Source organism: Myripristis murdjan, chromosome 22 (assembly GCF_902150065.1).
Source record: "Myripristis murdjan chromosome 22, fMyrMur1.1, whole genome shotgun sequence".
Classification (NCBI taxonomy): Eukaryota; Metazoa; Chordata; class Actinopteri; order Holocentriformes; family Holocentridae; genus Myripristis; species Myripristis murdjan.
The window spans coordinates 330,630-348,769 of NC_044001.1; the positions used below are offsets into that span (position 1 = coordinate 330,630).

The 18,140-nt window shown below is 47.3% G+C and overlaps 1 protein-coding gene across 2 annotated transcripts; it reads left to right on the top strand.

The window, feature by feature from the left end:
• Positions 1-3,832: 3,832 nt before the first annotated feature.
• On the top strand, positions 3,833-17,460 carry snx6 (sorting nexin 6). Of its 2 annotated transcripts, none has more exons than XM_030044237.1 (14): positions 3,833-3,878; positions 4,058-4,108; positions 5,700-5,804; positions 6,842-6,952; positions 8,070-8,191; positions 8,905-9,028; positions 10,037-10,132; positions 10,267-10,372; positions 13,537-13,612; positions 13,955-13,994; positions 14,103-14,189; positions 14,690-14,849; positions 15,481-15,566; positions 15,825-17,460. In XM_030044237.1, the coding sequence occupies exons 1-14, from the start codon at positions 3,873-3,875 to the stop codon at positions 15,876-15,878; spliced, it is 1,224 nt and encodes a 407-aa protein (XP_029900097.1). In that variant the 5' UTR covers positions 3,833-3,872; the 3' UTR covers positions 15,879-17,460. The 2 variants fall into 2 exon arrangements, with proteins under 2 accessions (XP_029900097.1, XP_029900098.1); XM_030044238.1 differs by having other exon boundaries at positions 3,838-3,878; positions 4,061-4,108.
• The last annotated feature ends 680 nt before the right edge of the window (positions 17,461-18,140 follow it).

The window sequence follows — 18,140 nt, forward strand, 5'->3', positions numbered from 1 at the left end:
TAATAAGATCAGATGTGCTCTGAGACGCAGCAGCTGCAGTGCAGAGGTTTAGTTTCCTGTCGATGCTTCACATTCTGCTGCAGGCGCTGGTCCAGTCCGATGAGAACCGGGTTCTGCAGGGAACACGGAGAACGGTCCAGTTTGGGTGCTGGTTCTAGCAGCTTCAGGACAGAAATGAGTCCCCTGTTCAACAGCATATCAGCTGATATACAAGTTAAATATCATCAGAAAGGTCAGGATAAAATCAATAACCCATACATTATGTCAACAACATGTCTGTAATCTGTTGTTATGGATCCCACTGGAGTTCTGGGTAAGACACGCCCACCAGATGATGACCAGATAAAACATTCCTCAAAGCCCATTGGTCAAGGTTGTTAAGGGAAACCTGTATTTCACCCGGAAACAGAAGCAAAGCGCCGCGCACCGTGAGCTCCACCCAATCAGAACCCTGACCTGAACCCTGTGGGTGGAGCTTGCCCAGAACTCTGGTGGGTTCCATAAGAACACCATCAGACAGAACGTCAGCATGTTGTTGAAATGTAATTTATGGCTTATCAATATTTCAGTGCTGGATCAGCTGAGCGCCTGCAGGGGGCGACACACGCAGCGTGGTCAACATTCACAGAAAACATAAAAACTGCATCAGTCAAACCTGAAACAGACGGCATGCTGGGACACACACACACACACACACACACACACACACACACATACACATACATACACATACATAGCCTCTGTGTGAGTGTGTGTGTGTGTGTGTGTGTGTACATACAATCTAAATACATAAAAACAAATCCATTGAAACTTGACCCAGATTTATTCATAAAGCAGCTCTCAGAGTTTCACACTGCCAGATTAAAAGAACACACACAAAAACAATTAAGAATTAAAAACAAATAAAAAAACAACTGACAATAAAAAATGTTCTTCTACAAGAAAAACTATAAAATGTCAATAAAACAAAAAACAAGGATAAAAATCAATATGAAAACCAGTGATTAAGCTGAAAAACTAATGCTGTAACATTACTCCAAAATAAAAGCCTGATTAAAAAAATAAGTCTTTAGTTTCTGTTTAAAAATAGTGAGAGAGCTCACTATTGTGAAAGAACTCACCCCTGACCTACCCACACACACAGAGGCTGTGTGTGTGTGTGTGTGTGTGTGTGTGTGTGTGTGTGTGTGTGTGTGTGTGTGTGTGTGTGTGTGTGTGTCCCTGGTGCAGCTCCGCCGCCCCCTGCTGGTCAAGCTGCTGTGCTGCAGGTCAGCTGACAAGGTGTCTGATCCTGGACTCGATTTCTCTAAACTGGCTAAACTTGTAATCTGGATCAGACTGAGGCGGAAAATCAGATCCAATAATCTCATAATCTTGTTTTTGAAAGTGGTTTCTGTCAAACTGCCACACATTTCTGTGACCTGCTGTCCTGTTTTATATTTGAACCACAGAGACATTTATTTTGAAAACCCAATCAGCTGCTGAGTCTGTGCTGATTGGACAGCGCAGAGGGAAGACCAGAGCGGGCAGCCAATCAGAACAGGAGAGGCAGCCTGGAGGAGATCTGATCAAAGTCCAAGCAGTTTGTCCCTCTGGGTCCAGACCCGCCTCCGAAAAACCACAACGCAGAATTTAATCCGAAATCCAGCCGGTCCGGTCCGGTCCAGCACCGCACCGCGCCGCACCGCACCGGGCCGCACCGCACCGCACCGCGCCGCACCGCACCGCACGTCAGGATCCAGTGAAGTCACTGCAGCTGATGTGATGTCAGGCCTGTGTGGGACAGACTGGAGGTTTATTAGATGTGTTTCCAGCAGCCAATAAGCAGCGAGCATCAGAATCTCCCTCAGAGGGGGGCGGAGCTGCTGTGGATTATTAATCTACTACCCATCTACTATCTGTGTTTTTCTATATTTAGTCTCTATTGTATATACTTTTAATTTTAGTTTTAATTTTAATTTTAATTTTAATTTTAATTAATTAATTAATTTATTTTTTATTGATTCTTGCTGCTGTAACGTGTGAATTTCCCAGTCTGGGATCAATAAAGTATATCTATCTATCTATCTATCTATCTGTCTATCTATCTATCTATCTGTCTATCTGTCTATCTATCTATCTATCTGTCTGTCTATCTATCTGTCTATCTATCTATCTGTCTATCTATCTATCTATCTGTCTGTCTATCTATCTGTCTATCTATCTATCTGTCTATCTATCTATCTATCTATCTATCTGTCTATCTATCTGTCTATCTATCTATCTGTCTATCTATCTATCTGTCTATCTATCTATCTATCTATCTGTCTATCTGGGATTTTGTGTCTGATATTCAGGGTCAGATTTAAAGGGTTAACAGACGCATCACCTGAAGCAAACAGGAGGAAAGGTGATGTGGAGCGGAGACTCTGAGCAGAACCTGAGGCCTGTACCATAAAGATGGATTAACATAGTCGGGCTTTCTCTTACTTATCTGGCTTCACTTAACGAGACATCAGCACTCAGGATTTTGGGTACCATAAAGCCGGCTATCAACTCGCTAATTCAACCCAGGCTTTCCAATCTAGATCTGTGCGCGCTCACATAAAAAGGGCGGAGTTTGCTGCATGCGACCAATCGCAGACATGGAAAAATCTACCCGAGCCGCATACGTCACAACCGAGGAGTAGACAATAATAATTAATAAATACGAGGAATATAAATCAATAATCCAGGCAAAAAGCAACTCAGTTGCAGCTGCCAAGAGCCGCAAGGAATGGTGGCAAAAAATCGCCGACTGTGTCAATGCGTAAATTAGTGGGATTATAATCTGATTTCCCCACCATGACGGCAAGAGTCGATCTGACTACACTAAGTGAATGTGTCTCCCACTCAGCCACACACTCCTGCAGAGGAACTGGCTTTCTCTCACAGTGAGGGGCGACTCTCGCTGGACCGCTGCCTTCAGTTTGAGTTTCGTCAGACTCGTCACTTTGATTCAACTGATTCTGATATTTCATTTTATAAAGCATCTGACGCCTCGTGATTATTCTGCTGGTTAAAATATTATTTCACTGTCACTTAAAGACAGTAAAACATTTAGCATCAACTCCCATGTGGACTTTTCAGGGCAGACCCCCTAAATACTAAATATGAGCAAACTAATGGAAACCTAAAGGAGCCCAGAGGCTGGCGTGTATTTTATCAGACTTTTATTTAACCCTCTGAATTAAATTCCCCTAATTTATTTTCATAAACATTAAAAAAAAAAAAAAAAAAAAAAAAAAAAACATTAGGCTACATCAGTCTACAAGATCAATTTTTGGTTGGACAGTGCAGTCATGATGTATTAATTTTAATTTTATAAAAGAAGAAGAAAGGGAAAATGGGCTGGCCATTTTCCAAGAGAGCTGATTGGTCAGTAGGTGGGGCTTTTCTACCTGCTGAGCTCTTATCCTGAACTTAACCTGCTCCGGAGCAGGTTAGGTGTTCAGCATACGTTACCATGGCAACGTAGCCCGATAAAAAGTAAGCCACCTTTATGGTACAGAAAAGCCAGGGTTAAGCCTGAAGTTAGCTCGCTAAGCCGAAATCCAGCTTTATGGTACAGGCCTCTGGTCCTGAGCAGGTGAGCTCACCTTGTGGTCCAGCCCTCGGCTCGGGGGCCCTCAGGGGCCACAATACACACCAATACCATCAAAATAAAGGCCTATTTTAAAAAATCAGCAAAAAGGTGTTTGTGAAAATGTGTCCTAGGTAAACCTTTTCTACCCCGCTACACGAGTTGTTGTTATTATTATTTATTTATTATTGTTATTTAATACTTTGTTATTTTTCACCGACGCTGGACTCCGTGACGTCACACCACTTCCTGTCTCCACCCGTGAGCAGCCATGATGGTGGGTTTATCTCCTCTCTGCTCTCCTGCTTTTCTTTTAATTCACAAACTTAACGGACACATTACCTGCCGTGTGTGCGCGCGTGGGAGAGAGTGTGTGTGGCAGCGTGTGTGTTGCCAGCCGGTTAACAGTGTGTGTGTGTGTGTGTGTGTGTGTGTGTGTGTGTGTTTGTCCCGCAGCAGGAAGGGCTGGACGACGGGCCCGACTTCCTTTCCGAAGAGGACCGGGGGGTGAGGGTCTGCTTTCTGCTCTCTTCTCCTCTCGTATCCCTCCGCCCGGCCGCCGGGCTGCACGCGGTGCTGCGGTGCGTCCGTGAACACACCGCGGCGTCGGTACTGCGGCTACTGACGGCTAGCAGCTAGCGGCTAGCTGCTAGCTGCTAGCTGAGCTCATGCTGCCTTCAGGGCCTGTAGGAAGGAAGGAACCCGGCGGTCGGAAAGATTCAGAGTTTTCCGTGAAATCACCTGACCTGTTGGGGGGGGGGGGGGGGGGGGGGGGGGGGGGCGAGAAATGATCATAAAATGCGCTCGAACGGAGTCAGAATGACAAGGAAACGGTCAGAAATTAGACTCAATAGAAAAAAACAGGACAAGACAGAGGCAAAGTGCCACATCTGGATCAGCGCTCTCCCGCCTGCAGATGTTTCCAGATGTTTCCATCCTGCTTCCCTCCTGCTGGGATTTCTGGAAGTTTCAGGGAAAAATAATTTTCCCTGATTGGAATTACGACATGAAGTTGGTATTTACGGGAAATACCATGGCACATGAATGCAGCATAACGCTAGCTATCTAACTTAGTAACATTAGCCTCCGTCTGTCAGCGAGACAGGCAGACAGACAGGCAGGCAGACAGACAGACAGACAGACAGACAGGCAGGCAGACAGACAGGCTGCCGGCGGCTGGGATCAACAGCCAGTTGTTAGCTTACCAGCTAATCTGTGCTAGCATAGCTCAGTTGGTTTACATCCTGACTGTCACGTGCCTGTCACACACACACACACACACACACACACACACTCTGTTGTTTCCTGCTTCCTAGATTTCAACAGCAGTGGTGTTCAGGCTGTGGTGCAGGGGCCCCCAGGTGCTCTCACCTGTGGCTCGGTCTGTAGAAACACTTATATATATATATACAGATATTCTGTGTATTCTGTATATTCTGTATATTTTATTTGACGGATTTGCTGGTCACTTAGAGCTTTTTTCTGTTTTACTGATTTCTTAATGATTTTGGTCAGAAATCACTGGAACATTAAAGCAGTAGCAAATATATAATACAAAGAAAAATACTAGATAATTAGGAAAAATAGAAAATTTGAAAAAAAAAAAAAAGTGGCATATCAGCTAAACAAGTACATATTTATTCCTGTAGTATAATTTGAAACATCTAATTTTCATCATTGTAAAGAAAGCTTCACAGCTGCAGGTCGTTTCCTTGTCCTTTTCCTCATTTCTCGCAAATTTTGGGATCATTTCTCGCTCAGGTGTGAGTGATCCTGCGTAAAGACGTGGGACAGGCCACGCCCCCTCCATCACATGTCATCATTTACTGACCAATCAGGAAGCTGCCTGAGAATGACCTGGATGACATCATCGGTCTGATGGTGGCACGTGATTCACTCTGCAGCAGCTCCAGCTTTTATTTTGAAACATGTTCTGTGAGGCGTTCACTGACCTGCAGGAGTCCGGTCAACAAATATGATAACTGATCAATAACAAATTAGCTGAGTCTCAACGGTCCTCACTTCAGTGTGTTGATGTTTATGGATCAGCAGGGAGGCGCAGTGTTGCATGATGGGATACCTGTCTGTCTCTCTGCAGCCCCGGGCGGTGAACGTGGACCTGCAGACAGACGCCACGCTGCAGGTCGACATCTCCGACGCCCTGAGCGAGAGAGACAAGGTCAAGTTCACCGTGCACACCAAGGTCAGCCTGTCTGTCTCTCTGTCTGTCTGTCTGTCTCTCTGTCTGTCTCTGACCTCCTGTCTGTCTCTCTGCCTGTCAGCCTGTCTGTCTCTCTGTCTGTCTGTCTGTCTCTCTGTCTGTCTGTCTGTCTCTCTGTCTCTCTGTCTGTCTGTCTGTCTGTCTGTCTGTCTGTCTGTCTCTGACCTCCTGTCTGTCTCTCTGTCTGTCTGTCTGTCTGTCTCTGACCTCCTGTCTGTCTCTCTGCCTGTCAGACTGTCTGTCTGTCTGTCTGTCTGTCTCTGACCTCCTGTCTGTCTCTCTGCCTGTCTGTCTGTCTCTCTGTCTGTCTGTCTCTCTGTCTGTCTGTCTGTCTGTCTCTCTGTCTGTCTCTGACCTCCTGTCTGTCTCTCTGCCTGTCAGCCTGTCTGTCTCTCTGCCTGTCTGTCTGTCTGTCTCTCTGTCTGTCTCTGACCTCCTGTCTGTCTCTCTGCCTGTCAGCCTGTCTGTCTGTCTCTCTGTCTGTCTGTCTGTCTGTGTGTCTGTCTCTGACCTCCTGTCTGTCTGTCTGTCTGTCTGTCTGTCTGTCTCTGACCTCCTGTCTCTCTGTCTGTCTGTCTGTCTGTTTCTGTCATCCTGTCTTTATCTGTCTGTCTGTCTGTCTGTCTCTCTGTCTGTCTGTCTGTCTGTCTCTTTGCCTGTCTGTCTGTCTGTCTGTCTCTGACCTCCTGTCTGTCTGTTTGTCAGCCTGTCTGTCTCTCTGTCTGTCTGTCTCTGTCATCCTGTCTTTGTCTGTCTGTCTGTCTCTGACCTCCTGCCTGCCTGTCTGTCTGCCTGTCTGTCAGCCTGTCTGTCAGCCTGTCTGTCTCTCTCTGTCTGCCAGCCTGTCTGTCTCTCTGTCAGCCTGTCTGTCTCTGACCTGTCTTTTTCTCTGCCTGCCTCTCTGTCTGTCTGTCTGTGTGTCTGTCTGTGTGCCTGTCTGTCTAACTTACTGTCTGTGTCTCTCCACCTGTCTGTGTGTGTGTCTGTGTGTCTGACCTGCTGCCTGTCTGTCTGCACAGAGCACGCTCCCTAACTTTAAGCAGAGTGAGTTCTCTGTGGTTCGGCAGCATGAGGAGTTCATTTGGCTGCACGACTCCTTCGTGGAGAACGAGGACTACGCCGGCTACATCGTAAGACTCCGCCCACCGCACTCACCGCGCTCTGCAGCGCTTTACAGCACTTTACAACACTTCACTACACTCTGCAGCACTTTACAAGGCTTTACAACTCTTTACAACACTTCACTACACTCTGCAGCACTTAAGAGTACTTTACAACACTTTACAACACTTTACAACACTTCACTACACTCTGCAGCGCTTTACAACACTTTACAACACTTCACTACACTCTGCAGCGCTTTACAACACTTTACAACACTTCACTACACTCTGCAGCACTTTACAACGCTTTACAACACTTCACTACACTCTGCAGCACTTTACAACGCTTTACAACACTTGACTACATTCTATAACACTTGACTACACTTTACAACGCTTTACAACACTTGACAACACTCTACAACAGTCTACAACACTTTACAACACTAGTAGTCAAGTGTTGTAAAGTGTTGTAAAGTACACTTGACTACACTTTACAACACTTGACAACACTTTACAACAGTCTACAACAGTTGACAACACTTGACAACACTTTACAACACTAGTAGTCAAGTGTTGTAAAGTGTTGTAAAGTGTTGTAAAGTACACTTGACTACACTTTACAACACTTTACAACACTTGACTACACTTGACTACACTTTACTACACTTGACAACACTTGACTACACTTGACTACACTTGACTACACTTTACTACACTTGACTACACTTGACTACACTTTACTACACTTGACAACACTTGACTACACTTGACTACACTTGACTACACTTTACTACACTTGACAACACTTGACTACACTTGACTACACTTTACTACACTTGACTACACTTGACTACACTTTACTACACTTGACAACACTTGACTACACTTGACTACACTTTACTACACTTGACTACACTTGACTACACTTTACTACACTTGACAACACTTGACTACACTTGACTACACTTGACTACACTTGACAACACTTGACTACACTTGACTACACTTGACTACACTTGACTACACTTTACTACACTTAGCAAGGCTTGCCACTTGGTCGGCGCTCTGGTCGGCGCTCTGGTCGGTGGTGGAGGCGGAGCCTGTGGTTGACTCTCGGTGGATTGTGATTGGTTGTGTGCAGATCCCGCCCGCCCCGCCCAGGCCGGACTTCGACGCGTCCCGAGAGAAGCTGCAGAAGCTGGGGGAGGGGGAGGGCTCCATGACCAAGGAGGAGTTCACCAAGATGAAGCAGGAACTGGAGGCGTGAGTCACAGTGATGTCATCAGTGATGTCATCACGCCACTTCCTGCTTCCTCTCACAGGAAGCAGGAAGTGGTTGAGTGAATTTATGACTTTTAATTAAGTTTGAGACGGCCAATCAGAGTGCAGGTCAGACCACACACACACACACACACACACACACACACACACTCCACACACACTGAACACACACACACACACACACACTGTGGGCTGTGTGTACTCCTCACAGCTTCAGCTCAGGGTCAGTGAGCGATGATGACCTCACCCTCACCTGAGCAGGTGGAGCAGGTGTGTACTTCAGGTGTCGTGTTCCCGCTCAGGAATCTCACCTCCTCCGGTCCGCACCAGACGCGCTCTGATTGGTTGATTGTAGTTTGATGTCTTCAGTGTTACATTGTGTTACATTGTGTTTAGTGGCTCCGCCCCCTGCTGCTGCACCTGCACCAGGTGACCCCAGCGTGTACTCACCTGAGTACTTTCTGCAGTATTTAAGATTTGAACTGAAGCTCATTTTGCTGATTATTGAACTTAAACCTGTGTGTGTGTGTGTGTGTGTGTGTGTGTGTGTGTGTGTGTGTGTGTGTCTGTGTGTGTGTGTGTGTGTGTGTGTGTGTGTGTGTGTGTGTGTGTGTCTGTGTGTGTGTGTGTGTGTGTGTGTGTGTGTGTGTGTGTGTCTGTGTGTGTGTGTGTGTGTGTGTGTGTGTGTGTGTCAGGGAGTACCTGGCCATCTTTAAGAAGACCGTTGCGATGCATGAGGTGTTCCTGTGTCGTGTGGCGGCTCATCCCGTCCTGAGGAAAGACCTCAACTTCCACGTCTTCCTGGAGTACAACCAGGACGTCAGTATTGATCCAGCCCAGCCGATATCGATCAGTATCAATCAGCCCAGCGAGGACTGATACTGAGCATGTGCAGCTTGTTTACTTAGATGATCAGAAAACAATAATGTGTGTGAGGAAAGGATGAGATGAAGGTTGAGGTCAGTGCTGCTCCGTCACATTCCTTTAATGACCCCAGGAAGTGGACTCTTATTTTCTTGTTTTGATCTGTTTCCTGTTGAAACAGGAAGTGTGGGAGGGGCATGATGCAGGGAAGGATCATTCACAAGTGCAAATATCAGTTTGGAAGACCAACACACTTTTATTTTGAAGGGACAGATGGATGGGAGAGGATGTTTACAGATTTGTGAAGGTTTTATTGGCTGACGTTTTAATTTGCAGCCAGTAGAAGCTTCCTGTTGGACAGGAAGTAGAGGTCATGTGACGTCGTTTCAGAGCAGCTCAGCCGCTTCCTGTCTGTCTGCTAAACCAAAGACAGACCCACTGAAAACTGGAACCATGTGATCAGACCTGAGGCCCCGCCCACTCACTGCTTTCAGATGGAGAGGCGGAGCCTGACTGGTTTCCATAACGACCCTCATGTCAGTCAAAATTATGATACTGATTATTGATCAATTTTGAACATCAATCCCAATTTAACATCACGATCAGTATCAGGGCCAATATTAATATCAATATCAGTATCAATATCAGTATCAATATCAATATCAATATCAATATCAGTATCAATATCAATATCAGTATCAATATCAGTATTGTCGTAGCAGCTTCACACACAGGAAGCTGGTGTTTCCCACACTGCTCCGGACAGTGAAGGCATCATGAGAGCCAGCTGGGCTTAACTTTGACATGAGAGACTTGAGACCAGGCTGAGGCGCTAATCTGAGCTAATCTGAGCTAATCTGAGCCAGGAGAGCAGCTGCAGGGTCAGACTGATGCGGTCCGGCTGTGGTCATGTGATGACGTGATGTTGTGTTCTGTGATGTCACTTCCTGTTCCTGTGTCCAGCTGAGCGTCCGGGGGAAGAACAAGAAGGAGAAGCTGGAGGATTTCTTCAAGAACGTGGTCAAGTCGGCCGACGGCGTCCTGGTGGCCGGGGTCAAGGTGAGACACCCAGAGCATCATGGGAAACAGAGGCTGTGTGTGTGTTTGACCCAGAGCATCATGGGAAACGGAGGCTGTGTGTGTGTGTTTGACCCAGAGCATCATGGGAAACGGAGGCTGTGTGTGTGTTTCAGGACGTGGATGATTTCTTCGAGCACGAGAAAACGTTCCTGCTGGAATATCACAACCGAGTGAAGGACGCCTCGGCCAAGTCGGACAGGATGATCCGCTCGCACAAGAGTACGCATACTACTGCACTACTACGCATACTACTGCACCACTATGCATACTACTGCACTACTACTGCACCACTACGCATACTACTGCACTACTACTGCACCACTACGCATACTACTGCTCCACTACGCATACTACTGCACTACTACTGCACCACTACGCATACTACTGCACTACTACTGCACCACTACGTATACTACTGCTCCACTACGCATACTACTGCTCCACTACGCATACTACTGCACTACTACTGCACCACTACGCATACTACTGCACTACTACTGCACCACTACGCATACTACTGCACCACTACGCATACTACTGCACTACTACTGCACTACTACTGCACCACTACGCATACTACTGCACCACTATGCATACTACTGCACTACTACTGCACCACTACGCATACTACTGCACTACTACTGCACCACTACGCATACTACTGCTCCACTACGCATACTACTGCTCCACTACGCATACTACTGCACTACTACTGCACCACTACGCATACTACTGCACCACTACGCATACTACTGCACCACTACGCATACTACTGCACTACTACTGCACCACTACGCATACTACTGCACCACTACGCATACTACTGCACTACTACTGCACCACTACGCATACTACTGCTCCACTACGCATACTACTGCACCACTATGCATACTACTGCTCCACTACGCATACTACTGCACTACTACTGCACCACTACGCATACTACTGCACTACTACTGCACCACTACGCATACTACTGCACTACTACTGCACCACTACGCATACTACTGCTCCACTACGCATACTACTGCACTACTACTGCACCACTACGCATACTACTGCACTACTACTGCACCACTACGCATACTACTGCACCACTACGCATACTACTGCACTACTACTGCACTACTACTGCACCACTACGCATACTACTGCACCACTATGCATACTACTGCACTACTACTGCACCACTACGCATACTACTGCACTACTACTGCACCACTACGCATACTACTGCTCCACTACGCATACTACTGCTCCACTACGCATACTACTGCACTACTACTGCACCACTACGCATACTACTGCACCACTACGCATACTACTGCACCACTACGCATACTACTGCACTACTACTGCACCACTACGCATACTACTGCACCACTATGCATACTACTGCTCCACTACGCATACTACTGCACTACTACTGCACCACTACGCATACTACTGCACTACTACTGCACCACTACGCATACTACTGCACTACTACTGCACCACTACGCATACTACTGCTCCACTACGCATACTACTGCACTACTACTGCACCACTACGCATACTACTGCTCCACTACGCATACTACTGCTCCACTACGCATACTACTGCACTACTACTACTGCACCACTATGCATACTACTGCACCACTACGCATACTACTGCTCCACTACGCATACTACTGCACTACTACGCATACTACTGCACCACTACTACTGTACCACTACACATACTACTGCACCACTACGCATACTACTACACCACTACGTATACTACTGCACCACTACGCATACTACTGCACCACTACGCATACTACTGCACCACTACGCATACTACTGCACCACTACGCATACTACTACACCACTACGTATACTACTGCACCACTACGCATACTACTGCACCACTACGCATACTACTACACCACTACGTATACTACTGCACCACTACGCATACTACTACACCACTACGCATACTACTACACCACTACGCATACTACTGCACCACTACGCATACTACTACACCACTACGCATACTACTGCACCACTACGCATACTACTACACCACTACGCATACTACTGCATACTACTGGTTTTGAAGGAGTGGCTCTCATGTGTCGTCGCTCCCCGTCCAATCAGTGGCCTGCACGGCATTTACGACACATTTCGGCTCGACTCAGCTCCGGCCGAGTCGGTGCTGAAACAGTACTGAAACAGTAGCTGGTACTGAAACAGTACCTGGTACTGAAACAGTAGCTGGTACCGAAACAGTACCTGGTACTGAAACAGTAGCTGGTACCGAAACAGTACCTGGTACTGAAACAGTAGCTGGTACTGAAACAGTACCTGGTACTGAAACAGTACTGAAACAGTACCAGGTACTGAAACAGTAGCTGGTACCCAGAGGCGGATTAACAGAAACCCAGACCGTGGGCAGGAGGGCCGAGGGCCCTGTATAACTGATCTCACACACTCAGCTCAAACCACAATAATATGTTATTATATTTTATATTATTATTGTTATTAATTATGTTATTGTTGTAGGAATGACAGAAAGCTAGCAGACAAGCTAGTTCAGAGGTTTACTTCTTGAAAGTCAGATGCAAGTGCCCACTGTATTCACAATGCATGGTTTACTTAGGGTGACACTGCCACCTACTGGCATGATATATTTAAGCAGGCACACGAATATATCACGGTTATGTATTCATTATGTCATGTAGCAAAAGCTGCATCGCTGCATCGCTGCATCGCTGCATCGCTGCATTGCTGCATTGCTGCATCGCTGCAAGGCGGCCGTGGTCTGGGTTTGTAGAGCAGAATGTGTCGATGGCAGGGATCTGTGCTACCAAAGCAGCATGTTTGGCTTCTGTTTCTTCTCTCGCCTCTCGTTTTGCGTGTCGTGGCGTCTCCATGTTGTCAAACACATGTCTGATGTTAACCACGTAAATTGTCTATCCAGGTTAAATGACGTGACCCACCATGTGATTGACGCGTGACCTTGGCCTGACTGAGAAACACTTTTCCTAAAACATTTTTTTGTACAAAAAAGACTTAAATTATGAGGGACTGGTGTTTAATGGGGGCCCACATTTATTTTCATGATTTAATAAAATACAAAAAATAAAAAATATACTCTTGGCCAAGAACGGCCAAGGACCCTGATTGGCTGCCAGGAGCCTGGGCAGCGTGCAGGGATCCATCACAGCTGGTACAGGTACAGCACCTGAGGGAGAGGCTCACACAGCCGAGCAGGTACCACAGGTGTACTACACTGATGAGGCAAGACTGCAGTAAGTAGTACTCTGCAGTACTACAGTACTGAGTACTGTCTGCAATATGAACTATCAGTATTTTAATTGTGTGTGTGTGTGTGTGTGTGTGTGTGTGTACAGATGCTGCAGATGACATCAACAGAATCGCCTCGTCTCTCTACACGTTAGGAACGCAGGACTCCACAGACATCTGCAAGTACGACACGCCACACGCTAACCTGCTAACACGCTAGCTGAGCTGTCAGCTAACAGCTCAGCTAGCTGCCAGCTAACAGCTCAGCTAGCTGCCCTGTCACCTAGCTGAGCTGTTAGCTGGCAGCTAGCTGAGCTGTTAGCTGGCAGCTAGCTGAGCTGTTAGCTGACAGGGCAGCTAGCTGAGCTGTTCGCTGGCAGCTAGCTGAGCTGTTAGCTGGCAGCTAGCTGAGCTGTTAGCTGGCAGCTAGCTGAGCTGAGCTGAGCTGTTGGAGGAGGTTTGGTTGGGGGCTGCTGGTCGGGCTGCAGGCTCTCCTGTGTTGATGCGTTTGCTTTTTGTTGCCAGGTTCTTCCTGAAGGTGTCGGAGCTGTTTGAGAAGACGAGGGTGAGCACGCTCCTCCGTTGGCTTTGCTTTGTGTTGTTTCATCTGATACCTGCTCAGGTTAAAGTGGAGCAGCTGCTGATGACGGACGTTTCCTCTCATCTCCTGCAGAAAATCGAGGCTCGAGTGGCAGCAGATGAAGACCTGAAGCTGGCCGACCTGCTCAAGTATTACCTCCGCGAGTCACAAGCCGCCAAGGTAACACCGCTTCCTGTTGCAGGACGCCGTGTTTGTGTTGAGCTGAACTGTCACTGAGACGTAGACTCACCAACCACTATTTATAAAATGGAAGAAGTGTTTTTTTTTTTTTTTCTAACCACCGTGTTTTAAGTTTTAAGTTGAATAAAAGTTTCCATATTATTGAAGAAAAACAATCATCTATGTCTGATCTGTCATCATACTCGTACTTCAGGTGACGGCTAACATGTTAAACTTTGGCTGCACTGATTCAGCAGCTTGAAGCCATAATGGAGCTCTATTGTTTTAAATGGTGGAGGTTTAAATACAGGCTGATGCTGATTGGATAACAGCTCTGACACGCCCACAACACGGAGGGAAACTGCCTCAGAGGCAAAACATTACGACCAAACACATCATGGACGTCACACAGCGTGACGCATCGTAACGTTGTTGAAGACGCCCCGGGTGGACCAGAGGGGTGGGGCTTCGGTGTCATGTGATGATGTCATGTGTTGCAGGACCTGCTGTACCGGAGGGGCCGGGCTCTGGTGGACTACGAGAACGCCAACAAAGCTCTGGACAAAGCTCGGGCCAAGAACCGGGACGTCCTGCAGGCCGAGACCAGCCAGCAGCTCTGCTGCCACAAGTTTGAGAAGATCTCTGAGTCTGCCAAGCAAGGTACCTGTCTGCCTGCCTGTCTGTCTGCCTGCCTGTCTGTCTCTACCCGTCTTTCTGTCTCTCTGCCTGTCTGTCGGTGTTCCTGTAGTCGAGGCCCAGCAGCCAAACAAACAAAGTAAAGAAAGACAGAAAGAAACTGTGCTGGGATCAGTCTATGGATATTCTCATTTATCCAGGTCATCGTTCTCTTTGGGCAAATTGAATCGTAGGCAACTGGACTTGTATTTGTCTTAGGAAGACGTTTCGCCTCTTATCCAAAGGGCTTCATCAGTTCATGTGCATCGGTCTTTCTAGTCCGCACTAGTCTACAGTGGAGTGAGGTCCAGGTATTGAACCTCTGTGGGAGTGTCCACCCTAATGCCTGTGGGTGTGTTCATGCAGGCACTGGTTTCACTGGTTTCACTGGACCATTGTCTGGTGTTAACGACAGTCTTCCTAAGACAAATACAAGTCCAGTTGCCTACGATTCAGTTTGCCCAAAGAGTGTGCTGGGATCAGTTTCTGACCTCTGGAACGTTCAGATTACGTGAAGGTGTCTCTGTCTCTGTAGGAAGCTCCAGGCAGGGCGAGGCAGCAGGCCTGCAGGTTGTAGGTTCAACTCCCAGGGAGGTAACAGTGTTCTCTCTTGCAGAGCTCATAGACTTCAAGACGAGACGAGTCGCAGCCTTCAGGAAGAACCTGGTGGAGCTGGCCGAGCTGGAGCTCAAACACGCCAAGGTACCCACCCCTGACCCCTGAACCCTGAACCCTGACCCCTGACCCCTGAACCCTGACCCCTGAACCCTGAACCCTGAACCCTGACCCCTGAACCCTGACCCCTGAACCCTGAACCGCGGAACCCCTGAAGGTTCCACAGGTTCTCTGATGATCTGTGGAAAAATCTTCTGCTCTGTTGAGCATCTTGAGAAAGTGAGCTGATTGGTTGTGTGGTGATGTCACAGGACTGACCCCGCCCCCTCTCTGTCCGCCCTGCAGGGGAACCTCCAGCTGCTGCAGAGCTGTCTGAGTGTCCTGAAAGGAGACACTTAACCGTCCGGCCCTACCCGCATCCAGCTGGACACGCCCCCTTTGCCACGGCCCCGCCCAAATCCAGCTGGCCCCGCCCCCCTCGCTGCGGCGCCCGGACGGACAGACGGCACCGAGAACCATGGAACAACAGATGAAGACATTCTGGGAGCAGAGGGTTGAATTTTATTAAAGCAAGTCTGTAGTCATCATCACTACTGAGACCCCCCGACCCCGACCCCCCCCACCCCACCCCACCCCACCTTGTTACCCCCCCCTCCTCCTCCGCCACCTGTGGAAATCCCACTGTGGCTGTGCAGCCAATCACACTACATCATCTACAACCTGATCTACACCCAGTACACCATACTGGTCCTACTGGTACCATCAGCACTGCAGTGCTACCATCAGTACTGTAGTACTGCGGCACCCTTGGTATTGTAGTACTACCACCAGTACTATAGTACTACAACACCATAACCCCTATAGTACTATCATTGGTACTGTAGTACTACAGTCAGTACTGTAGTACTACAGTTCCACACTGGTGCAGTACCAGAGCTACAGCACTATACTGGTCCTACAGGTACAGTACCAGTATTAAAGTACCAGTAAACACAGTACCGTACTAATACTGCTGTTACTGCACAGTACTGCAGCCGCGGTACTACAGTACTGCAGCCGCGGTACTACAGTACTGTACAGTACTGCAGCCGCGGTACTACAGTACTGCACAGTACTGCAGCCGCGGTACTACAGTACTGCACAGTAGTGTACTTGTTCTGCTGGTACTGGACGTCCAGGTGAGTCTGGATCCATGGAACTGAATCCAGTCCGGTGGATCCGGTCTAGCCTGAGTCAGACTGGGTGAATCCACTGGACTGGATCCAGATCAGACCGGATCCAGCAGGTCTGATGGATCCTGGTCCAGCTCTGGTCCAGATGCTGTAGTGTGTGTGTGTGTGTGTGTGTGTGTGTGTGTGTGTGTGTGTGTGTGTGTGTGTGTGTGTGGTTCACGCCCTCACCTGTCCGTCTGTCGTCGTCTTCTGTTTCTGATTCTGTTGGATTTGTTTTGTTGTGTTTGTGACGGGCGTTTAGTGTTGGTTAACTTCCTGTTACCATGATTAAAGTGTATTGTCACTAAAACAGCCTTGTACATGTTTGTATTAGTTATTAATGAACCGCTAATCATCATCATCATCATCATCATCATCATCATCATCATCTCTCACAAAGACTAAGCTGTTTTCTTTCTTTTTCTGAATCGTTTGTCATTCCAGACACTTCTGCTTCAGTATGTTTGCCTTAATGTAGATCGCTCCTGTCAGATATTGTAAAGAGAAAAACCACAAATGGAGACATGAATTTGTTTTTTTTTTTCTTTCCCATTTTTTAAAAGTGCACTGTATATGAATGTTTTTTCACTCTTATGTGACCAAAGCTTCCATTGATCCAGATGGAGACGTGCTGATGAGAATAAAAACCAGATGATTATGAACTTCACATTTTGTCATCGTTCAGACGGTTTCAGGCGGGTTGGCGAGGCGGCGACGCCATGTCTGTACTCATACTGACGCTCAATAAAAACCAATGGACACTTTCTTAATTCGCTCCTGTGTAAACTTGTCTGGAGTGTGTGACTGACTCTGAGGCCTTCAGGGTCGCCGGGAAACTTCAGCATGACAGGAAAAGCAGAGTAAGAGCGACAGCAGAAGCCTGAAGCTCGCTCACATGGCTGAAGGGTTTTGGGAGACGCCGCCCGCCTCCAGCCCGGCGGGCCGTCGCTGCGTTCAAAGCCGCCCTGTCAGCTTCACCACCACCAGAGAGACAACACATGCAGATCTGTTCTATGTGATGTGATTCTGCAGCCATATTATTTCCCAATATTTCCCCCAGAGTCAGTGAAGCAGCAGCAGCACATCGTCTTTCACTGTCACAGCAGGCGGCTCTGAGGACAGCAAGAAATACACGAAACAAAGCAAAACATTTTAGATAGATAGATAGATAGATAGATAGATAGATAGATATACTTTATTGATCCCAACCAGGGAAATTCTGGTGTTCCAGCAGCAACAGTAGAACATACAATAAAGTTAAATAAAAAAGAATAAAGGCTAAATATATACAATAAAGACTAAAAACTAAAATGTACAATAAGGGCTAACCTAAGGAAAAGAGATATGAGATGTGAAATATACAGATGGAACTGTATATACAGTTATACAGTTATAGTTATATAAGTATATACATGATTGCATAGATGAGGAGAGTTAGTATGAAACCACG